This window comes from Lynx canadensis, chromosome B4, assembly GCF_007474595.2.
Source record: "Lynx canadensis isolate LIC74 chromosome B4, mLynCan4.pri.v2, whole genome shotgun sequence".
Taxonomy (NCBI): Eukaryota; Metazoa; Chordata; class Mammalia; order Carnivora; family Felidae; genus Lynx; species Lynx canadensis.
In genome coordinates, this window is record NC_044309.1 from 124,672,433 (window position 1) to 124,691,828 (window position 19,396).

The 19,396-nt window shown below is 44.4% G+C and overlaps 1 protein-coding gene across 2 annotated transcripts in view; it reads left to right on the plus strand.

The window, feature by feature from the left end:
* The first annotated feature begins 709 nt into the window (after positions 1–709).
* Positions 710–19,396, plus strand: part of CB4H12orf75 (chromosome B4 C12orf75 homolog) — a 39,670-nt gene continuing 20,983 nt past the window's right edge. The window contains exons 1-2 of one of the 2 annotated variants that reach the window (XM_030320431.1): positions 710–992; positions 14,381–14,405. In XM_030320431.1, coding sequence (XP_030176291.1) covers positions 713–992; positions 14,381–14,405 — 305 coding nt within the window. In that variant the 5' untranslated portion in view covers positions 710–712. The remainder of the gene's footprint in view (positions 993–14,380; positions 14,406–19,396) is intronic. The other variant, XM_030320432.1, reaches the window with a different exon arrangement.

Genomic DNA, 19,396 nt, shown 5'->3' on the forward strand with positions numbered 1-19,396 from the left:
TGCTAACATCCCTGCTTATACTGTAATTAATCTGTTTATAATCTGTCTGCCTGGTTAGACTGTCTCCTACATGTTTGTATCACTGGAACTTAATTTTAACTAAGGACTTGGCACAGGCTACGTTCTCTATAAATATTAAATGGATTTAAAATGGAGATTTAATTCCTGGCTTGAATTCATCTCACAAAACATTTATTGTGTCTGTACTACGAGCCAGGAGGACACTGTGATAAAACTGATAGTCCTTACCTTCAGGGAATTAGTATTCGATTCTAATAGACTTAAGAACAAGAAGAGCTGGCCTTTATTTAGGATCGGGCACCGGGTTACGCGCCCGAGTGATTACTGCCATCTTAGAACAGCTGATACACTAATGGGTTAAGTAACTTTGATGAGGCCACACAATTATTAAGGGGGCAGAGCAGGGATTGTAAATCAGACAGTCTGACTCCTGTCACGCTTGCCCAAATGTTAGGCTGAAAGGTGCCAAGTAAATTCAATTCTGTTATTAAATGAGTGGAGGTCCTTCAGGCTATCAACATTGCAGCAAATGCAGTTAAAGTGGAGTAGGTTAGTAGCACCAAGCTAGGGAAGACTTTATGCTCTTTACCAAAGAGCTGCATTAGCTCTCTGTTTCAGCAGAAATGGATTTCGGTGTTGGCTTCAGATCTGAGTATCATTCAGTCAGTAACATTTATTGGGCGCCCACTGTATGCAAATAGCTGTTTCTGCCACTTCCTTTCCTACCCACATCCTGAAGCAAGGAGGGGAAGTGGGGAAGAAAAGGCAAAGAGGGCGTGGAGGTCGGCAGGTGGGCATCTCCGGGCGCCTCCAGCCTCACCCCACTGCCGGCGCCGGCCACGCCCCCAGCCTCGCCCTAGCCCCCCAAACCCACTTTAAACTCCCGCCCCCTCTTAACGACGACCAATGCCCGGCCGGGGAGCCCGAAGGAGACCGAGGATTGGCCGGCGCGGCGGTTGCCGAGGTGACGGGTGGGTCCGGCGGGGACCCCGACCGCGGCGGGGGCGAGGGGTGCGGGGCGGCTTCCGCCCCCGGGCTGCGCCGGCTCCTCTCGCGCGCCCCCTCCCCCCCGCGTCCCAGCCCGTACCGCTCGGCTGCGGGAGGGGGCGACCCGGCTCTGCCCCCCTCCCCCCGGCCCGGCGCGCCCCGCGCGCCCCCCGCCGGCCTCCGGCTCGGGGCGCACCACCCTCCGCCTCCGTCTCCGCCCCCAGGACCCGCGGCCGCCCGCTCCCGAGCGCGGCTTCCCCGGCCAGCGGCGCGATGGGCTGCGGGAACTCCACCGCCACGAGCGCGGGCGCCGGCCGAGGTGAGCGGGGGCGCGGGCCGGGGACACGGGGGCGGCGGGGAGGTCTGCGGGGCGGGCCGCCCGTGCGGGAGAGGCCGGGGTAGGGGTGGGGGGAGAGGCGGCGGGGCGGGGACCCCGCGAGGCAGGGCGCTCAGCCCCCCCTCTCTCCCCGTCCCCATTTTCGGGCCGGGGGGCGCAGGCCGCCCGCTCTCGGAGGGACCCAAGGCAGGGCATTTCCCTACCCCGCGCGGGGGCGGTCTCGGCGGGACGCGGAGAGCCTGCGGGGCGGTCCTGCGGAGGGTGCGCGGGGAGGACGCGCGGCGAGGACGCGCGGCGGGGCTCCCCTGCAGCGGGTAGCCCGGCGCCCTCCGGGGGCAGAGGGCTCCTGCGCGCGGTCCGCAGCCGCTCCCTCCGCGCCCCGCCGCCTCGCGGTCCTCGCCCCCAGCCCCTCGGACCCCTGGCGCTGCGACAGGCAAGCGCGGCAGAGCAATTCAGGACTTTCTCGGTGGTGCTGGTGGCGGCGGGGTGCGAGTGGGTCGGGCAGAGCCGCAGAAGGGGCTCCGAAAATTCATCCGAGTCTGTCCTGACGCCTAAACCCGGCCGGGCTGCCCGAAGGATGTCTCCGAGAGGCTGCAGTTTCAAGGATGCTTTAAGACAAAGTGTGACAAAGCTTGCATATTCGCAGTGATCGCTTCATGTAGTTTTCACTGGAAAATCTATTGAAACTTCTTTTACTCCGCTTCATTTTGTGGATTGGCAGGCAGGCGACAGCTCCCGAGATTTCCCCCCTGTCAGCCAGGCTTTCTTGTCGAGTGACTTATTCTAAAGCTCAACTCTTCGCATTTAGCCCAGCTAGCGTCTCCCAGTTAAAGAGTCAGGATCTGTTTGGAGTAATGTCTGCTGGCCTGTTTTGGTAATTCTTCTGGTTAAAGAGCTTCTAGTCTCCTCCAGTTGAGATCAGTCAGATGCCACATCCTATCCCCACCGGCAAGTGCGAGCAGCAGTCTGATGCGGCAGTGTTTCCTAGCACGCTGGTGTGGGCGCCCTGTCAATAACTTGGTGACCTTGGGCCTGTCACTTCCCTTAACCCAGACCTCCGTGGAAGATGGAGTTTAAAATTCGAGCCCTGTTTGTTTATTTATTTTAAAGTTTATTTTGGCGTTTTGCTTAGTGGGATCAGATGTGGAAAGCTGCCCTGTTAACTGGCCAAGTTTGTTTTCTCCTGTTTGTGGGTAATCTCACATGGAATATTCCGTTTTCCGAGAAGGCGCTAAAATATGTGGGCTTCTAGTTTCAGAGCTGTGAATTAACCCAGGTGAAGGATTCACTGAAAAGTTGATCTGTTACAGGTGATCTTTATCATCTTGAATTAAATTCTTGTTCTTGGGATATGCAGAGAGCCACCAGGTACCAAATCTTTTCCATCCATGTAACAGTGAGACGGGTTAGTAAGCACCTTAGGAAGCACCTTGTGCTAACGAGGACAAACAGGATGTACCTGAGAGTGGCCAGAATGTTCTGGTTGGAAACCTGGAACAGTGTCAAGGCCACATCCTGCACGATGCGTTGTGTCTCTCAATCTGACGTGCACCGGGACCCCATGCAGGCCACTGCAAGGTTAAGAACAGGGCATCTGGGTGGCCCTGTTGGTTGAGCGTCCGACTCCTGATTTCGGCTCTGGTCATGATCTCACGGTTCTGGAGTGTGAGCCCCGCTTCTATCAGTGCAGAGCCTGCTTGGGATTCTCTCTGTCTTCCTCTCTCTCTGCCCTCCTCTCTCTCTGCCCCTCCCCCACTGGAGCATGCACTTTCTCTTTCTCAAAATAAGTAAGTAACCTTAAAAACTAAATAAAAATTAAAAAAAGGTCAACAATTATCCACGTTAAAAAAATCATAGGAAGGATTTGTAACATTTTCTTTAAAGTAGAGCTATATGGTCGGTTAGTTCATTTGCGTTTTTATTTATTAATGAACTGCTTGTCAGATTTGGGGCCAGGAGGGAGGAGTACCGTTGCTACATCAGAATAACCATAAGGTAATTTGGAAATGGTAATGTAAGAAAATGGGAAAACATGATTCTTTTTACAGATACTTGGTTGACCTTTTCTTTTTTTTTCCCTGGGTGCACATCCCTTATTACATAAAAGGAGGTATAGTTCTATTGAACAGTACATGCAAAGTGCATGTCTTCTGGTTGGGTAGCCTCTCTTTTGTTTATGAAGAAGAGTTCACATAAGAGCATGCTGTTCTCTCCTCTGGCTTGCTCTTTGCTAAAAATTACTTTTCGTTCAGGGAAGAACAAGATAGCGAGTGCAGACCGTAAAACATGACAGAGAAGACATGATGAGTAAGGACTTACTGTATCACTTCTTTGATGGATCTGCCCCGTCTTTCACAAGGTCCTCCCCCAAACATTTCCTTGCTAGAGTCCAGCTGGCCAGCTTTCGCATTTGGTCATTGTTATTTTGAAATTTTCTGTCAGCTGGTGGCAGGACTTGAGTTTCAGAAAGGAAATGCATCAGGATGAACTATGTAAGGTTAAGAAAAATAAAACCACAGTGCAAAGGTATTCGGATATCTTTCAGTTGTGAACTTTGACATCAGCATCCAAAACGCTATTGGCCAAGTTGCAGAGTTGTGGTCCTGAACCCAAGTGGCATGAAATGCATTAAGTAGATGTTGTCCCTGCCCTCTAGGTACTTACCATGCACAACTTCTGAAATATCCCGGGGTCATACAGGTCAATAGCTATCCTTGAGATTTTCAGCAATCCATCCATCCATCCATCCATCCATCCATCCATCCATCCATATATACATAATATAAAAGTACAGAGAGAAGGTGAGAAGGGTGATGAACTTGGAGACTGGGGACTAGGGCTCAAGCTTGACTTTGGTTCTGTGCTGGTTGCGTTGCTATGGGTATTTCATTTCACTTTTCTGAGTTACAGAGTGAAAGCACTATGTAAGCTGTCATTTATTATAGAGTAGTGGAATATTACCATGTTGAAGGTAAAATGGCTTTCCCTGAGCATTTTTCTACAAGAATGTGGCAAATCTACTTCCAAAGGGTACATTAACACCTAATAATAATACCCTTAAACCTAAAATCTTTATTATAAGCCCTGTTTTACTCTCTAAGTAATTCAGGTAAAACACGGTAATTGTTTCTCCTCTCCCTGATCTATCTGAACAACTGCCTTTCTTGGCTTTTGCCTGGAGAAATTGGTTAATGTGACAAATTGATATTTAGTAGTGTACTTGTGTAAATTTGATTCTGTATGTCCAGTATATGGAGAAACTGATATGCAGTAAAATGATCAAACAGCCGTAAGGAATCAGCCCTTAGGTCACTCAGGCCCTAGGTAATTTCTCCTAAGGAGATTTCTAACCATAAACTTCTGCACAGTCCACCTGTACGTGCAGAACGTGGACTTTACTAGGAGCTTTAAGGCAAAGGCTGAGCAACCAGCGAAGGGTGATTGAATGAAATCAAACTCACGCCCTTGAGAAGTTGATAGTCTAGGTAGGAAGATGAACCATCTGAGAACCTTTGCAAAGCAAAGTATGATAGAATGCACGTTGAACATCCAAGTGCCCAGGAGATGTTGAATAATACAGTTTAATCAGAGGAGGGCTTCGGGGAGAGTTGCGCTGCTGGTCCAAAATGGGGTCATGAGAAACCGTTGCGATTGCACAAGAGCTCTCTCCATCGTAATGTTCTAGTAAGATCACTGTCTCAATGTAGGAGTTTGATTTTCCCCAACCTAGAACTGTGTTAGGTTTCTTGCGTAGTCTAGAGTCTAGACCCTAAATGATAGAGCAACATTTGGATTAAACAATCCATTTTAAAAGTGCTGCATTTACTATAAAGCAGGGAGCTCTGATTGTTTCTCTTTGCTCCCCACCCCACCTCTCTCTCTCAGCAATCAGATTCTCTGTCCCCTTGTTTTTCTTTGAGCATATATATATTTTTAAACTTAAGTGGAGAAAAGAGTAGCCCTGCATTTAGGCTAATGATCTAAACAGGTCAGCCATTCCCTTTTATATAATCATACATATAGATGGCTAAGCGAGTCTGTAATGTAAGCCAGACCGTCTCTTTTTAGGTAAACCAGAAAATCCTTAAATATTTGGATGGTTCCAAATATCTACAATAGCCTACTTCAGTGCAGGCTAAGGCTGTGGAAATTCTTTGCAGCAGAGGACTTATTTCAGATGTTTTCTGCTCATGGTAGTTGATTGAAATTTTTAGTTGTAGTTTTTCTACCAGATATATGTAATTGGTAAGTGTCTGATCATAACTTCGTGGCAGCTTAGTATCAGAAAGTTTCTGTAATGGTTCTTCTGCTCTTTATATAACACAGTCTGAAGAGGAGGAGTTTAATAATTATTTGCTCTATTTTTATCAGTGTACCCAGGGAGTTAATACAATCCTTTTGAGTCCAGTTATTTAGATTAGTTTTTTCCTCATCCTCAATTAGCCAGATAATTGCATTCTCTTCTTTTGATGTAGCTGTGTGGTCCAGCTTTAGTGTACGTGTATCAGTGGTTCGGTAGTACTGAAATGTTGCCACTGTGCTTAGCGTTAGTGCAGGCCGTATGGGGGAATAACATAAAATTTTGTTGATAGCACCCAGGAAGTCACTTATGTCATAAGTGGCGTTTTCTTTTAATGTTTATTTATGTGAGACAGAGTGCAAGCAGGGGAGGGGCAGAGAGAGACGGAGGCACAGAATCTGAAGCAGGCTCCAGGCTCTGAGCTGTCAGCACAGAGCCTGACGCGGGGCTTGAGCCCACAAGCCGTGAGATCATGACCTGAGATGAGGTCGGACGCTAAACCGAGTGAGCCACCCAGGTGCCGCGGGCCTGGCTGGCTTTAGTAGTTCACGTTGGTTATAGGGTGTTGGGAAGGAAGGAAGAATGGGAAGGAAGGCAGGAAAGCCTCAGAGTTGAGGGGGGCCTCTGGTGCCACAGGGCCCCAGTTCAAATCCTGCTTTTGTCATTTATCAGCTGGGTGACCTTGGGCAACTCACTTAAACTGCACCTTAGTTTTCTCAACTATAAAATGAGGGAGTAGTAATAGAACTTACTCAGGGTAAAATGAGTTAATGTAAGCAAAGTCCTTAGAACAGCGTCTCGTATATCGTAAGCACTCCCTGCGCTGTTTATTATTAATATAGGGAAAGACTTTGGTAACTGGTGTAGAAGGAAAGAGCGGGCATACAGCAGGGGCATACTTTAAAGCTGCTGCCTGGAGTCAGGGGAGTGAGAAGGGCCTGGAGTGTTGGAGGCATTGATGTCAGAGACCCCTGGGACAGCCAGGCTGAGGATGGGCTGCATGGGACGGAGAAATAAAAATGAACCCAAAGAAATGCCTGGGTCACTGGAAGATTCTCTCGCCTCTAAAGGGAAGGTAGGAAGGTGCGGGTGACTGGTATTCTCCTGGAGGTTGTAGTGAGAAGTGATGGTGAATGAGGAGAGATGTAGAAGTACTTCTGTCCAGGCATTTAACCACTCGTGCGACAGAATCTGGACAGCATCAGGACGTTCCCGCGTCCCGACTCCCTGGAACTGATGTTGCTGTTGCGTGCAGGGTTTGCAAAGGTGACCTCAGCGAGTTACTCAGTTCTGCCAGAAGCCACTTAGCGCTCGATATGGACATGGTTAAATTATGATCTAGGAGCGAGATGCCAATCCCTTACCTTATGTCTATACTTATGTGGCAGCCTTTATTTATTAATTTTAGCTGCCTAACGTGGAGTGCTCAACAAGGACAACCTGCAACAGAGAGGTTTTGTAAGAGCCTCCATATTCATGCACGTATTTTATATTTCTAGGACACATTGACCTGGATTTTTTCTCCCTTATTGAAGAGATGACTTACGAATCTAGTTCTTTTATTGGCTTCTTGAAAAAATAACATTGCTTTGGATGAACTATGAGCTGTTTTTCAACTTCTTTGGCCAAACTGAGACTATGACATCGTTTTAGAACTATTATGGGTCAGAAGAGACATCACAAGCTGTCAAAATTAAAGAGAAGTTTGTTTAGTTTTTCTGTAGTTATGTTTATACAGTTCTCAGAGGGCCTTTTCTTTCCTTTTATAAAACAAATAAGAGTAAGACATTCCTGCCTATTTTTTATTATTTCCCATAAGAACCATAGTCATTTTATGTTTCTGGTCACTTATGCTGAAAGAAGAGTGATTTGTAAATCTTTAGTGCTTTTTTAGAAATACTTCATATACACAATTTTTTTTTTTGGCGCGTGTGTTTAAATGATCACCACTCAGTTGGAAGAAGGAAGTATGATTTAATATGTAATTTAGCAATTTATTTACTTGTGCATATTTTGACTGTAACATTCTATACATAGAACATATTTATAACATGAATTCTATACGGTGCAATAAAATGGTGATGAAAAAAAGCATTGATAGGCTAGTTTGTCCTGGTGTCTGGGTTAGTCGGTTAAGCATCCGACTCTTGATCTCAGCTCAGGTCGTGATCTCCCAGTTCGTGAGATCCGGCTCCTGGATTGTGTGGGGCTCTGCGCTGACAGCATGGAGCCTGCTTGGGATTCTCTTCTCTCTCTCTCTCTCCTCTCTCTCTCTGCCCCTCCCCCGCTCACACTATCTCTCTCTCTCTCAAAATAGATGCACATGAAAGAAAAAAGAAAGTAGAACCTTTCTCTAAAAATTAATTAATTAAATAGGCCAGTTTTTGAAATGTAAAAATGTATGTAGCCTTTCTTTAAAAAAGATCGATCTTTTCTTTATATTAGCATTTAGCACATGGGAGGAAGCTTGTGACAATAACTGTATGAATCTGAACAATGTTGAGAACGTACCCGACTGTACAGCTCACTCTTCATTTGTAAGGCTGTTTAGATTGCGAAGGAACGTCTGTCTATAGGAACCAAGGTGTGACCATCCGTCTCCCTAAAACTGCTGAACCCATGTTGTGTCTTGTAGCTGGCTTGCTTTATCATTCACGAGGAGTAAGATTGTGTCTGTGTTTCTAGAATGTATGACTGTAACATTAATTTAATCCCTCTCCCTGCAAACCTTAATTTTGCTATATATTTCTTTTCTTTAAAAAAAAATTTTTTTTTAATGTTTATTTATTTTTGAGACAGAGAGAGACAGAGCATGAACAGAGGAGGGGCAGAGAGAGAGGGGGAGACACAGAATCTGAAACAGGCTCCAGGCTCTGAGCTGTCAGCACAGAGCCCGATGCGGGGCTCGAACTCACGGACCGTGAGATCATGACCTGAGCTGAAGTCAGACGCTTAACTGACCAAGCCACCCAGGCGCCCCTATATATTTCTTTTCAAAAGAGAATTTTGGGTTTTAGAGGGAAGGTGGAGGACAGGGGTGAGAGGTGTAGTGGGAGGAATGGTGGCCTCTAAAAAGATATGGCTGTATCCTAATCCCTGGAATGTGTGAATTATCTTACTTGGAAAAAGGGTCTTCGCAAATGTAATTACGGTAAGGATTGTGAGATGAGGAGATCATCCTAGATGGTCTGGCTGGGCCCTAAATCCAGTGATAAGTGTCCTTATAAAAGAGACACAGTGATGTGGGGACATGGGTGGAGTAGAGTGCACACGCTATGAGGTCACAGACCAAAGAATGCCAAGGAATGCTCACTGCCACCAGATGCTAAGAGGAACATGGAAGTTTGGACCTGTTGATGCCTTAATTTTATGCATCTGGACTCCAGAACTCCAAGAGCAGTATTTCTGTTGTTTATGCCAGCCTGTCTTTGGTGATTTGTTAACAGCCATACAAAACTAATACAGAAGTTTTTCTGCAGGTATTCGGGAATGGGATATAACTAGAAAAGAAGGAAATACAGTTTACAAACCATACCTTTTCCCTCCTGATGCAGTCCAGTTTCCCAGTTCTCTGACACCAAGTGGGAGCCCTCAGATGCAGTTCACTTCTGACACTGACCACCTGGAGTCTGTGTCCCATCACCATAGATTTAAACGGCAAGGTGCTGTAAGATGTTCTCAATTCTTTTTTTTTTTAAACTTTATTTATTTATTGTGCATGCACGTGTGCAAGGGCACATTGGGGAGGGGCAGAGAGTCCCAAGCAGGCTCAGCGAAGAGCCTAATGCCAGGCTCGATCCTGTGAACTGTGGGATTGTGACCAGAGCCCAAATCAAGAGTCAGACGCTTAACTGACTGAGCCACCCAGGCACCCCCAAGATGTACTCACTTCTGACACCAGTCGCAAGTACTGGGTCCCCATTACTCCCACTTCTATCCAACTTGGCAGCAAATTTGGGTGTTCCCACAGCTCTCCTCCTCAGATTTGATAATTTGCTAGAATGGCTTAGAATCCAGGAAGGCACTTTACTCACGGGTTTAAATTTACCAGTTTATTATAAAGGACACAAACGAACAGCCAGATGGAGAGGTACATAGAGTCATGTCTGGAAGGGTCCCGAGTATAGGAATCTCTGCCTCCATAGAGTTGGATTGTGCCACCCCCCTAGCACATGGATGTGGTCGCCAAGTCAGAAGCTCTTGGAACCTTGTTGTTTAGGGGTTTTTAGAGAGGGTTCATTACATAGGCCTGATCGATGGAATCATTGGCTATTGGTGATTAACTCAATCTCCAGCTCCTCTCCCCTCCCTGGGGAACAGGGATGAGACCAAAAGTTCCAAGCTTCTAACAAGGCTTGGCTTTCCTGGCGACCAGTCCCCATCTCGAATCTATCTTGGGTCCTGCCAGGAGTCCCTTCATTAGTATGAAAGAGGCTCCTATTACCCTTATCACTCAGGAAATTCCAAAGGTTTTAGAAGTTTTGTGCCAGGAACAGGGGACAAAGCCCAAATATTTTTCTATGACCCCACAATATCAGATTAAATTTTTTAAGTGTTTGAATAAATTGGGTTTGCTATGCATTTTCAAGTGACTGAGGCTTTTGACTTTGAGACTCATGAATAAAATATTAGTCTTTTGAAGTGTGTAAAGGTATACACAGTCTTGGTGAAGCGAAGTGATGTTTGAAACAACCAACAATGTTTAATTAACTGTTTCCTACTTTTTTGTCTGTAGGGAAATGTTCTTCCCTATAGACCCAAACCATTTATAATAACTTTTTGTCACTGAAATTGCATATAGTACTTGTCTGAGAGCAAACCTTAGACCCTTTCTCTTTTTTAGGAAGGTACTTAAAATTATCATCCTTTATACAGTTTTGGAAAATAGTCATCAGGGGGCGCCTGGGTGGCTCGGTTGGTTAAGCGTCCGACTTCGGCTCAGGTCATGATCTCATGGTCGTGAGTTCGAGCCCCGCATCGGGCTCTGTGCTGACAACTCAGAGCCTGGAGCCTGTTTCAGATTCTGTGTCTCCCCCTCTCTCTCTGCCCCTTCCCTGTTCATGCTCTGTCTCTGTCTCAAAATAAATAAACGTTAAAAAAAAAAAATAAGGAAAATAGTCATCAGATCTCTAGTGTATATATTTTGTGATGATTTCATGCCACAAGAAGCATTGTTACCTTTCCTCCATCTCTGTTTCTTCTGAGGCCATTATATTAATGCGTCAAGGCTATGTTTAAACGGTAAAGAGTCATTTTGGCAGGAAATGAGGTGGTGCTAACAGGAATCAATGTTGTATCCCAGGGGCCAGGAAAGAATTAGATACCATTATAAATATTTGTTTAGCAAATGATAAATCACATGGACCATAAACACAATTTAAAGCAAATGGGATTTTGCCACTATCTGAATTGTTCTAGGTAATTTTTTTTTTTTTTTTTTTTTTTTTTTTTGTGGCATAAATTCTCTAGAGATCTCCCTCTGGTTAATTAAAATCAATATATAGGTGAAGTGTGATTACAGTGTTGTGGTGAGGGTAATGATTTTTCTTCTATTTAGTTTTAACAGTTTTATACTTTTGCAGAACAAAGATATTTTACATTTTATGTACCTGCATATTCTGATAGTTTGCCAAGGTTTGCAACAATAACACATTTTTTATTTTTATTTTTTTACTCTGAGAACTTGTGTGTTGGGGAGTCATGTTATACCTGTTCTGGTTCTATAAAATCATTACTACCATGTTCCCTTGTTTCTAAGATGCACATTTTCTTCCCTTAAAACAAAAAATGGAGCACATATTATGATCACGTGGATACCTGTAGTGTTTCTGACTTCTTTGCCCACCCCGCCACTGCACGTATTAAACAGATGGTGCCCTTTAAATGAGGGACATTTGCAAACAGGAAAAATGGTGGGCTGACTTCCTTTGGGAATACCAGGCACCTGGATGGGGCCTGCAGCCATCAGGTGAAGTGAATGGAAGGTTCCCTTCACCTTCCATTGGCTTCCAATGGCTGATTAAGTACTCATTAGACACCATGTTGCTGTTTTGAAACTAGTTACACACACATTGTGCTTTGTCTTCTCAGCTGCTTTTAATCTGCCCAGTATTAGCAATTGAAGCAGTGATTTAGTGACCTTGGACGGAATGATCAGAGCAAGGACTTTGCGTGGGTCTCTGCCTTCCCATTCCACACTGTTCTTTCCCTGCCACCCTGGGGCCATCCCCGAGATGGAGTGAGGTGGCTTCTGTCCCCTCTGCTCTCTGTGTGGATTTATCAGACGGCCCTTCATCTCTCTGCTGAGGACTCATGGTCCACACTATGATCCCTGCTTTCTTCTCTCTGGAAGACTTTGCAGAATCAAAGTTTCCCACCCCTCTGGCTCTCCTGACCACAATAAACCCTCAAAACATTCCCTGTGCTTTTCCATGAAAATGAAAATACGAAAATCAAGATATTATTTTCTCTCTAGACTTTCTTCCAACATTCTTATGCCTCGTTTTGACTCTGAAATAAAACATTCATTTACACAGGTTTTTGGTGGCACTAATCCTTGCTTATTTTTTCTATCAAAACATCCAATGTTCTTAGGTTAAGATTTTTTTTTTTTAATTTTAGGAATTTTTTTGGTTTTATGACTTCAGATTCCAAACCAACTTCCATTTCTATAATTTTAATGATAGTTGTGACATAAAAATTTTACTCTTCTCTAAAGAAAGGAATGAAATTTGTTACAAAATTAGGGTTTGGTCAGAACCTTAAAAGAATTTGAGACACAGTCTTGATTATCTTTATGCTCTGCTTTGAATGTGTAGGATTACAGATCTTAAATTAATATCACCGGGGTACAGTTCGTGCAGTTTTGGCAATAACTTTTCCTGCAGGTTTATTGCTTACTTTGTAGCACATTTTTTATTTTCAAATCTCTATGACTTGGGCAGAAATTATTTTAATTCCCATTTCATAGGTATGGAAATTCAGGTATTAATTTCTAATGAAATTGACTGCTAATAATAACACCTTAGCTATTTTTATGTAGCAGACTTTATTCTAGGTGTTGACATGCATCTTTAAAAAAAAAATTGGGGTGCCTGGGTGGCGCAGTCAGTTAAGTCGCCGACTTCGGCTCAGGTCATGATCTCGCAGTTCACGAATTCGCAGTTCACGAATTCGAGCCCCGCATCAGGCTCTGTTCTGACAGCTCAGAGCCTGGAGCCTGCTTCAGATTCTGTGTCTCCTTCTCTCTCTCTGCTCCTCCCTGCTTGCACTCTGTCTCTCTGTCTCAATCTCAAAAATAAATAAACATTTAAAATATTAAAAAAATCTCCACAGTAGCATCAGATAATGAAAGATGAAACTGAAGCTGCAAAATAAAATATGGGCATCTATTTGGGGTCTTAGGGATTGCAATCTGGGAGACAGGAATTTGACCAAAGTTGAAAACATACTCTGAAAAGACAAAGGAGGTTAAGTTTTTAGAGGAAAGAGAAGGTGTTCATAAATTGTTTTGAAGAAAAGGTTTTGGTGCTGGCTTAAGTACAGTTAAAGTAATCTATGTGTGATTGGTCGCTAGTGGTGAGAAAGCCTGTTTTGGTCCATTATAACATAAGTAGATGCCTTAGCTTTCAGCTGAGTTCAGCAAAAGGATTCTGAGAATTTGGAACAGAATATGTGCATGAGCTGGGCCTGCCTCCTCACTGTCCTCCCTGATCCATTTTTTTTTTTTTAAGTTTAGTTCTTTATTTGAGAGAGGAGAGAAGAGAGAGAGAGAGAGAGAGACAGACAGAGAGACAGAGAATCCCAAGCAAGCTCCACACTGTCAGCTCGGAGCCCGACACGTGGCTCCATCTCATGAAAGTGAGATCACGACCTGACCCAAATCAAGAGTCAGATGCCCGCTCAGCTGACTGAGCCACCCAGGTGCCCCCCACCCTGTTCCAGTTTAAATGGAACCATATGCTCTTAGCTGTGGTTATTCCATTTTAATTCTCTGTTCTACATTAACTTTTGAGAAAGATATTCATATTACCCTCATTTGACACAAGGGAGGGAAGTGAGGTTTTAAGAGATTAAAAACACTACCTAGTATAGTTGGAACCAAGTTCTGTGTTGCTCAGATGAGGATCCTGGGAGGAGGCAGTGTGTAGATGGGCTGGCCATGTTGGGGAGAGAATCTGTGCTGAATGATAGGAATGGGGTCTAGAAGAGAGGGGTTGTTTTTGGCATGTGGGGTGGGAAGCCAAGATGGGACAGGGTTCAGTAGCAATAGGAGCAGGGTTAGAAATGCATGTAACACCCTTGGGAGCTAGGCTGGTTGTCCTTAAGACTCATAGTTTACTGAGGATGTCCCTCCAATTTGTCTTGGTGCTTTACTTTGTGACTTAAAACAAGGCCATGTGGGACACCAGCTTAGAACATGTGTGACTTAGAAATGAAATTATTTCTCAATCTGTCAGCTTATCTGGAAAATGAAGGATCGGATTAGGTGATCTGTAAAATCCTGTCTAGAACTGACACCTTAGAGTTTATAGAATTGTTAAAAAGTGGGCAGAAGAAATTCAAATTTTAATATTGAATATAATGATTTCTTGCTCTCTTTTTCTTTTGAAGTGATCTTTTAAAACATATTTTCAACTTGTCTCTTCTAGAACATCATTTTGGATGGGTATCGGGATTAATATTTTTGTAGCAATTCTATCACAGTAATGCAAAACCTTTTTTTTCCCCCCTAGGCCCTGCGGGAGCAGCTAAAGATGTGTAAGTAGTTAATATTATGATTTTCTAAACTCTTTTGAGGAAGACACTGTTTTTCATGATCATGGCCTTTCAATATATGTAGGTATGCCTGAAAAGACTGGGAATACTGGCTGTATTGTGTAAAAATGAAGAGTTTCATCTGGTGTATAACTAAAGTGGTATTTGAAGAATGATACTGTGTTATTAATTATTCCGTTTTAGCCTTTCAGTTACCCTAGCACTGTAACTCAGAACTTTCAGGAAGGGAAACATTTAATTGTGCTTCCTTCCCAACTTATGCCAAAATTTCTTCTAATTGAAAGCAAGTGGTTATGGGCGAATTAATTTAGCACGTAGCTCCTATGACTATGCTGTAGAGTTAGCCAGTGGGGAGAGGCTGGAGCGAGCATTTATCAAATGCAACACTGAATTTTAAAACTAAAATTGAAAATTTTCTTTAAGTTTATTCATTTTTTTTTTTAATTTTTTTTTCAACGTTTTTTATTTATTTTTGGGACAGAGAGAGACAGAGCATGAACGGGGGAGGGGCAGAGAGAGAGGGAGACACAGAATCGGAAACAGGCTCCAGGCTCCGAGCCATCAGCCCAGAGCCTGACGCGGGGCTCGAACTCACGGACCGCGAGATCGTGACCCTGGCTGGAAGTCGGACGCTTAACCGACTGCGCCACCCAGGCGCCCCTAAGTTTATTCATTTGAGAGAGAGAGAGAATGAGCAGGGAGAGGGGCAGAGAGAGAGAGGGAGAGAGAATCCCAAGCAGGCTCTGCACCATCAGCCCAGAGCCTGATGCGGGCTCAAACTCACGAACTGTGAGATCATGACTTGAGCTGAAATCAAGAGCCAGGTGCTTAACGGACTGAGCCACCGGGTGCCTCTGATAATTAGATATTGGAGCGAATGTACGTGACCATTCAACATAGTCAATATTGAGTTGATCCTTTACACCACAGGACATTGATAAAGGGGCGTGTATCTCCCTGGGAGAGGTTTCTGGAGTTCAGGAACCCTTCCAGTGTTTCCACCACATGCCCTTCTCTGCGTCTTAATACCTCTCATCTAGGACAGAAGGGACATTGCCGTAGTGAGTGTTTGTGGTTACTCCATGGAGAGTGGGATGGACCCCACCCCCCAGCCAGTTTGGATGGTAATACTGATGGAACCACACACACACCAAGGAGGATAGGAAGATTTCTTCCTCTACACACATAATGAGGCTTTCTGGGGGAGGAGAGTAGGCACCCACCTGGCCCATCAGCTTGAGTGAAGGAAGAGGGTGGAGGTGAGTGGCTTTGGTTTTTATTGGGGTTGGGAGTGGGGCTGGTTGAGGGGCTTGTGTGCAGGGGGAGAGGCCTGCCTGATTTTGTTGTCCTCACTGGCACTAAGGAAGTAATGTCCCTGCTTTCTCATCCACTCGCACTGGTGTGAGGCGAAATGGGGAGTGGTCAGACTTGAAAGCTGTCAGTGGTCAGACATCAAAAATAGAGTCAGACTTTTTATTGTTTAATTATAGGGAAGATACAGAGAAGATTCGAATGGGATTGTTTTTCAAGAGGTGTTTCAAGAGTTAAATATGTATCTTATGTGGGACTTCAGGTACCCGAGAAGGAGTCTACATTGGTTCAAACTCCTGATTGCAGCGTTTGAGTTTATTCCCACAACTTTTAGCAACAACAGCTTCCGCATCCTGACCTTATTCCTGTCATTGCGGTATCTTGGTCTCCCTCAGCCCCTCCCTTCCGTTTCTATACATTGTTGCCAGATTCATTTCCTCAGGCACTCCCCTGCCCTTGTAGGACCTCCGCTCAAAAATTTGCAATTATTCTCCATTGCCTGCTGGATTGAGCCCAGAATCCTTTGGGAACAGGAAGGCCATTTATGTTTTAGCCTTTATTTGACAGACTCTGCATGAGGTGGAAGGAATCACTGCAGTTGGGGTGAGCAAGGCCAAGGATGGGAAGTGAGCTGAGTCCTGCTCTGTGAGGCCTCTGTCAGGGGCCCCCTGACCTGCTGTGTTCTGCCTCTGATCCTTGTGTTTTGCTGTTCCCTCTGCCTGGAATGGCATTTTTCTCAATTCTGATATAAAAAAATGCTATCTCTTCTTCAGGGCTTATGTCTTGTTTGTGGGAAGAATTTCTTGGATCTCTCAACTGGATAGAGTGTCTTTTTCTTCTCAAATGTTATAGCATTTTGGACCTTTCTAATGACACATCGAATTGGGCTTATATTGTAGCCATTTATCTTGTCCTCCTCGGGCAGTGAGGGAAGTGAAATGTCTTACCCATCTGGAACGTCTCCCATAGTTATTAGTATTGTGTTTTGAAGGTGGTGTTCAATGAACAGTTGCCGAATGAATGCCGTCATTTCTGTTCCAGGAGAGAGATTGACAGCTTGACTTTTTCTTTCTTTAAGAGGCATGGAAATTTCTAATAAAATTTAGTGATGTTTTTGTCAACAGAATTAACTATTCTAGGATATGAGATGGGTAATTTAATTACTTTTTGAAACCCTAACTTCTCCAGATCTAAAATTTCTGTGACTATATATATACTTCATTGTATGTCCTAGAAAGATGTAATTTTAGTTAATGATTGACTCTTTTAGAAATTAATGTAGCAAACTGGAAAAAAGTTAACGATTATTATAGTATTACTTTTTCTTGCACAAAAGGTATATTTAAAAGTGTTCTTTTGGGGTGCCTGGGTGGCTCAGTCGGTTAAGCGTCCGACTTCAGCTCAGGTCACGATCTCGTGGTCCGCGAGTTCGAGCCCCACGTCAGGCTCTGGGCTGATGGCTCAGAGCCTGGAGCCTGCTTCCGATTCTGTGTCTCCCTCTCTCTCTGCCCCTCCCCCGTTCATGCTGTCTCTCTCTGTCTGAAAAATAAATAAACGTTAAAAAAAAAATTTAAAAAAAAGTGTTCTTTTGTTTTTTTTAACTAGAAGGTAAATATTTATAAATCTTGACTATGAATGAACAAGGAGCTACGAAATAAAAACACTTAAAACTTTTTTTTTTTTTTTAAAAGCATGGGGCTTGAACTCACGACCCTGAGATCAAGACCTGAACTGAGATTAAGAATCAGACTCCTAACCGACTGAGCCACCCAACAATTTAAACTTTTTAATATGAAGATTTAATTAAAAAAATTTAATATTTATTTTTGAGAGAGAGAGAGAGAGCAAACAGGAGAGGACAGGGAGAGAGGGAGGGAGACACAGATTCTGAAGCAGGCTCCAGGCTCTGAGCTGTCAGCAAAGAGCCTGACACAGGGCTCGAATTTATGAACCGTGATATCATGACCTGAGCTGAAGTCGGCTGAGGCACCTAGGCGCCCCAAAGATTTAATTTTTTTAGGTTTATTTTTTTACTTTGAGATTGAGAACATGAGTAGGGGAGGGGCAGAGAGAGGGAGAGGGAGAGAGAGAATCCCAAGCAGGCTCCACAATGTCAGTGTAGAGCCTGATGTGGGGCTTGAACTCATGAACCATGAGTTCGTGACCTGAGCTGAAATCAAGAGCCGGATGCTTAATTGACTGAGCCACCCAGGCGACCCATGAAGATTTAATTTTTTAATCTAGAGAGACTGATCCCAAACCAAAAGAAGTGGCCAAAATTATATAATGGGTGCTAAGAGTACAGAACTTCATGTAGGGCAACCATCATATTAGTATGCAGAGAACATAAAAGTCTTTTGGGGGGATTATGGTTTAGTTTTAGAAGTGAGAAATACTATAATCACTCTCTTAGTATAACAAAAAAAAACCATTCTCTAGGGAAGGTTTTCCTTTTCTTTCCCATTTGCCTCTTTTCTGTAGACAAGAAGCCAGGATATAGTAACAAATAAAATGATACTTCTGCCTTTTAGTAGGTTATTGTCTATTGGGGACCAAAATAGAGTGATAGGTGCTAATTATTAAAATAGTCAGAATTTAATGCTGGTCTGGGTCTTGAGGGATGAATAGGAGTTCGTGTGGAGAAGAGAAGAATGGCAGTCCAAGCAGAGGAGCATGACAAGAAGCACATGGGTGCAAGAGAGCCTCAGCTCTTCTGTGAGGAGCCCGTCAGTTTGTTCTGGAGCCTGGAGGGCATGCTCAGCAGAGATGCAAGACGAGGCCGATGGCCTGAGCTGGCTTGTGAATGGCCTTTGGTGCCAGGCCAGTAATTGCATTTGATGTTATATGCATTCAGGAGCCATTAGAATTTTAAGGTGGGGAATTCAAAAATTGTGTTTGAGCTTTTAGGGTGATAACTCCCAAGACAGGGCAGTTTGTGAGCTGGGGGAAGAGTGGATGCATGGGGAGTTAAGGGGGTGAGGGCGTTAAGAGGGAGGCAGACGGAGGGGCAGACTGCAAGCAGTAGCCCTGGGAAAGAGAAGAGCTGCTCTGAGTTCAAAGTACTCTTGGAATAGGATTAAGGTTTGTTGACTGACAGAATGGAGAAGGAAAGGAAGGGCAAATCTGAGGATCACGTTGTGGTTTCAAACTTGAGCCAAGGGAAGGGATGGCTAACAATCCAAATAGGTAGATGGGCTAAAGGGGGAAGGGAAGCCATTGGATGTGGCGTGGTGGCCACACGGGTCACCTGGGGGACTGTAGTTTCCACTGAGTAGTAATTGGGTCAAGGTGGAAATGGGCGAGGAGCGGGGAAATGGTGTGTGGTTTCATTTTAAAATGTTTGCCAGTAAGGGAGGGAAGGCTGGTGTTAGGTTAAGAGAGGGTGATGAATGGAAGCGTTGAATTACTGTATTGTGCACCTGAAGCTAATATACACTGAATGTTAGCTAACTGGAATTTAAATAAAAACTTTAAAAAAGGTAAAAAAAAAAAAAAAAAAAAGAGGAAGCATATTTTTAAAAAGTGTTTCCATTAAAAATTTTTTTTTAGCTCACAGAGCATGAGCAGGGAGGGGCAGAGAGAGAGAGGGAGACACAGAATCTGAAACAGGCTCTAGGCTCCGAGCTGTTAGCACAGAGCCCGACGGGGGCTCGAACTCACAA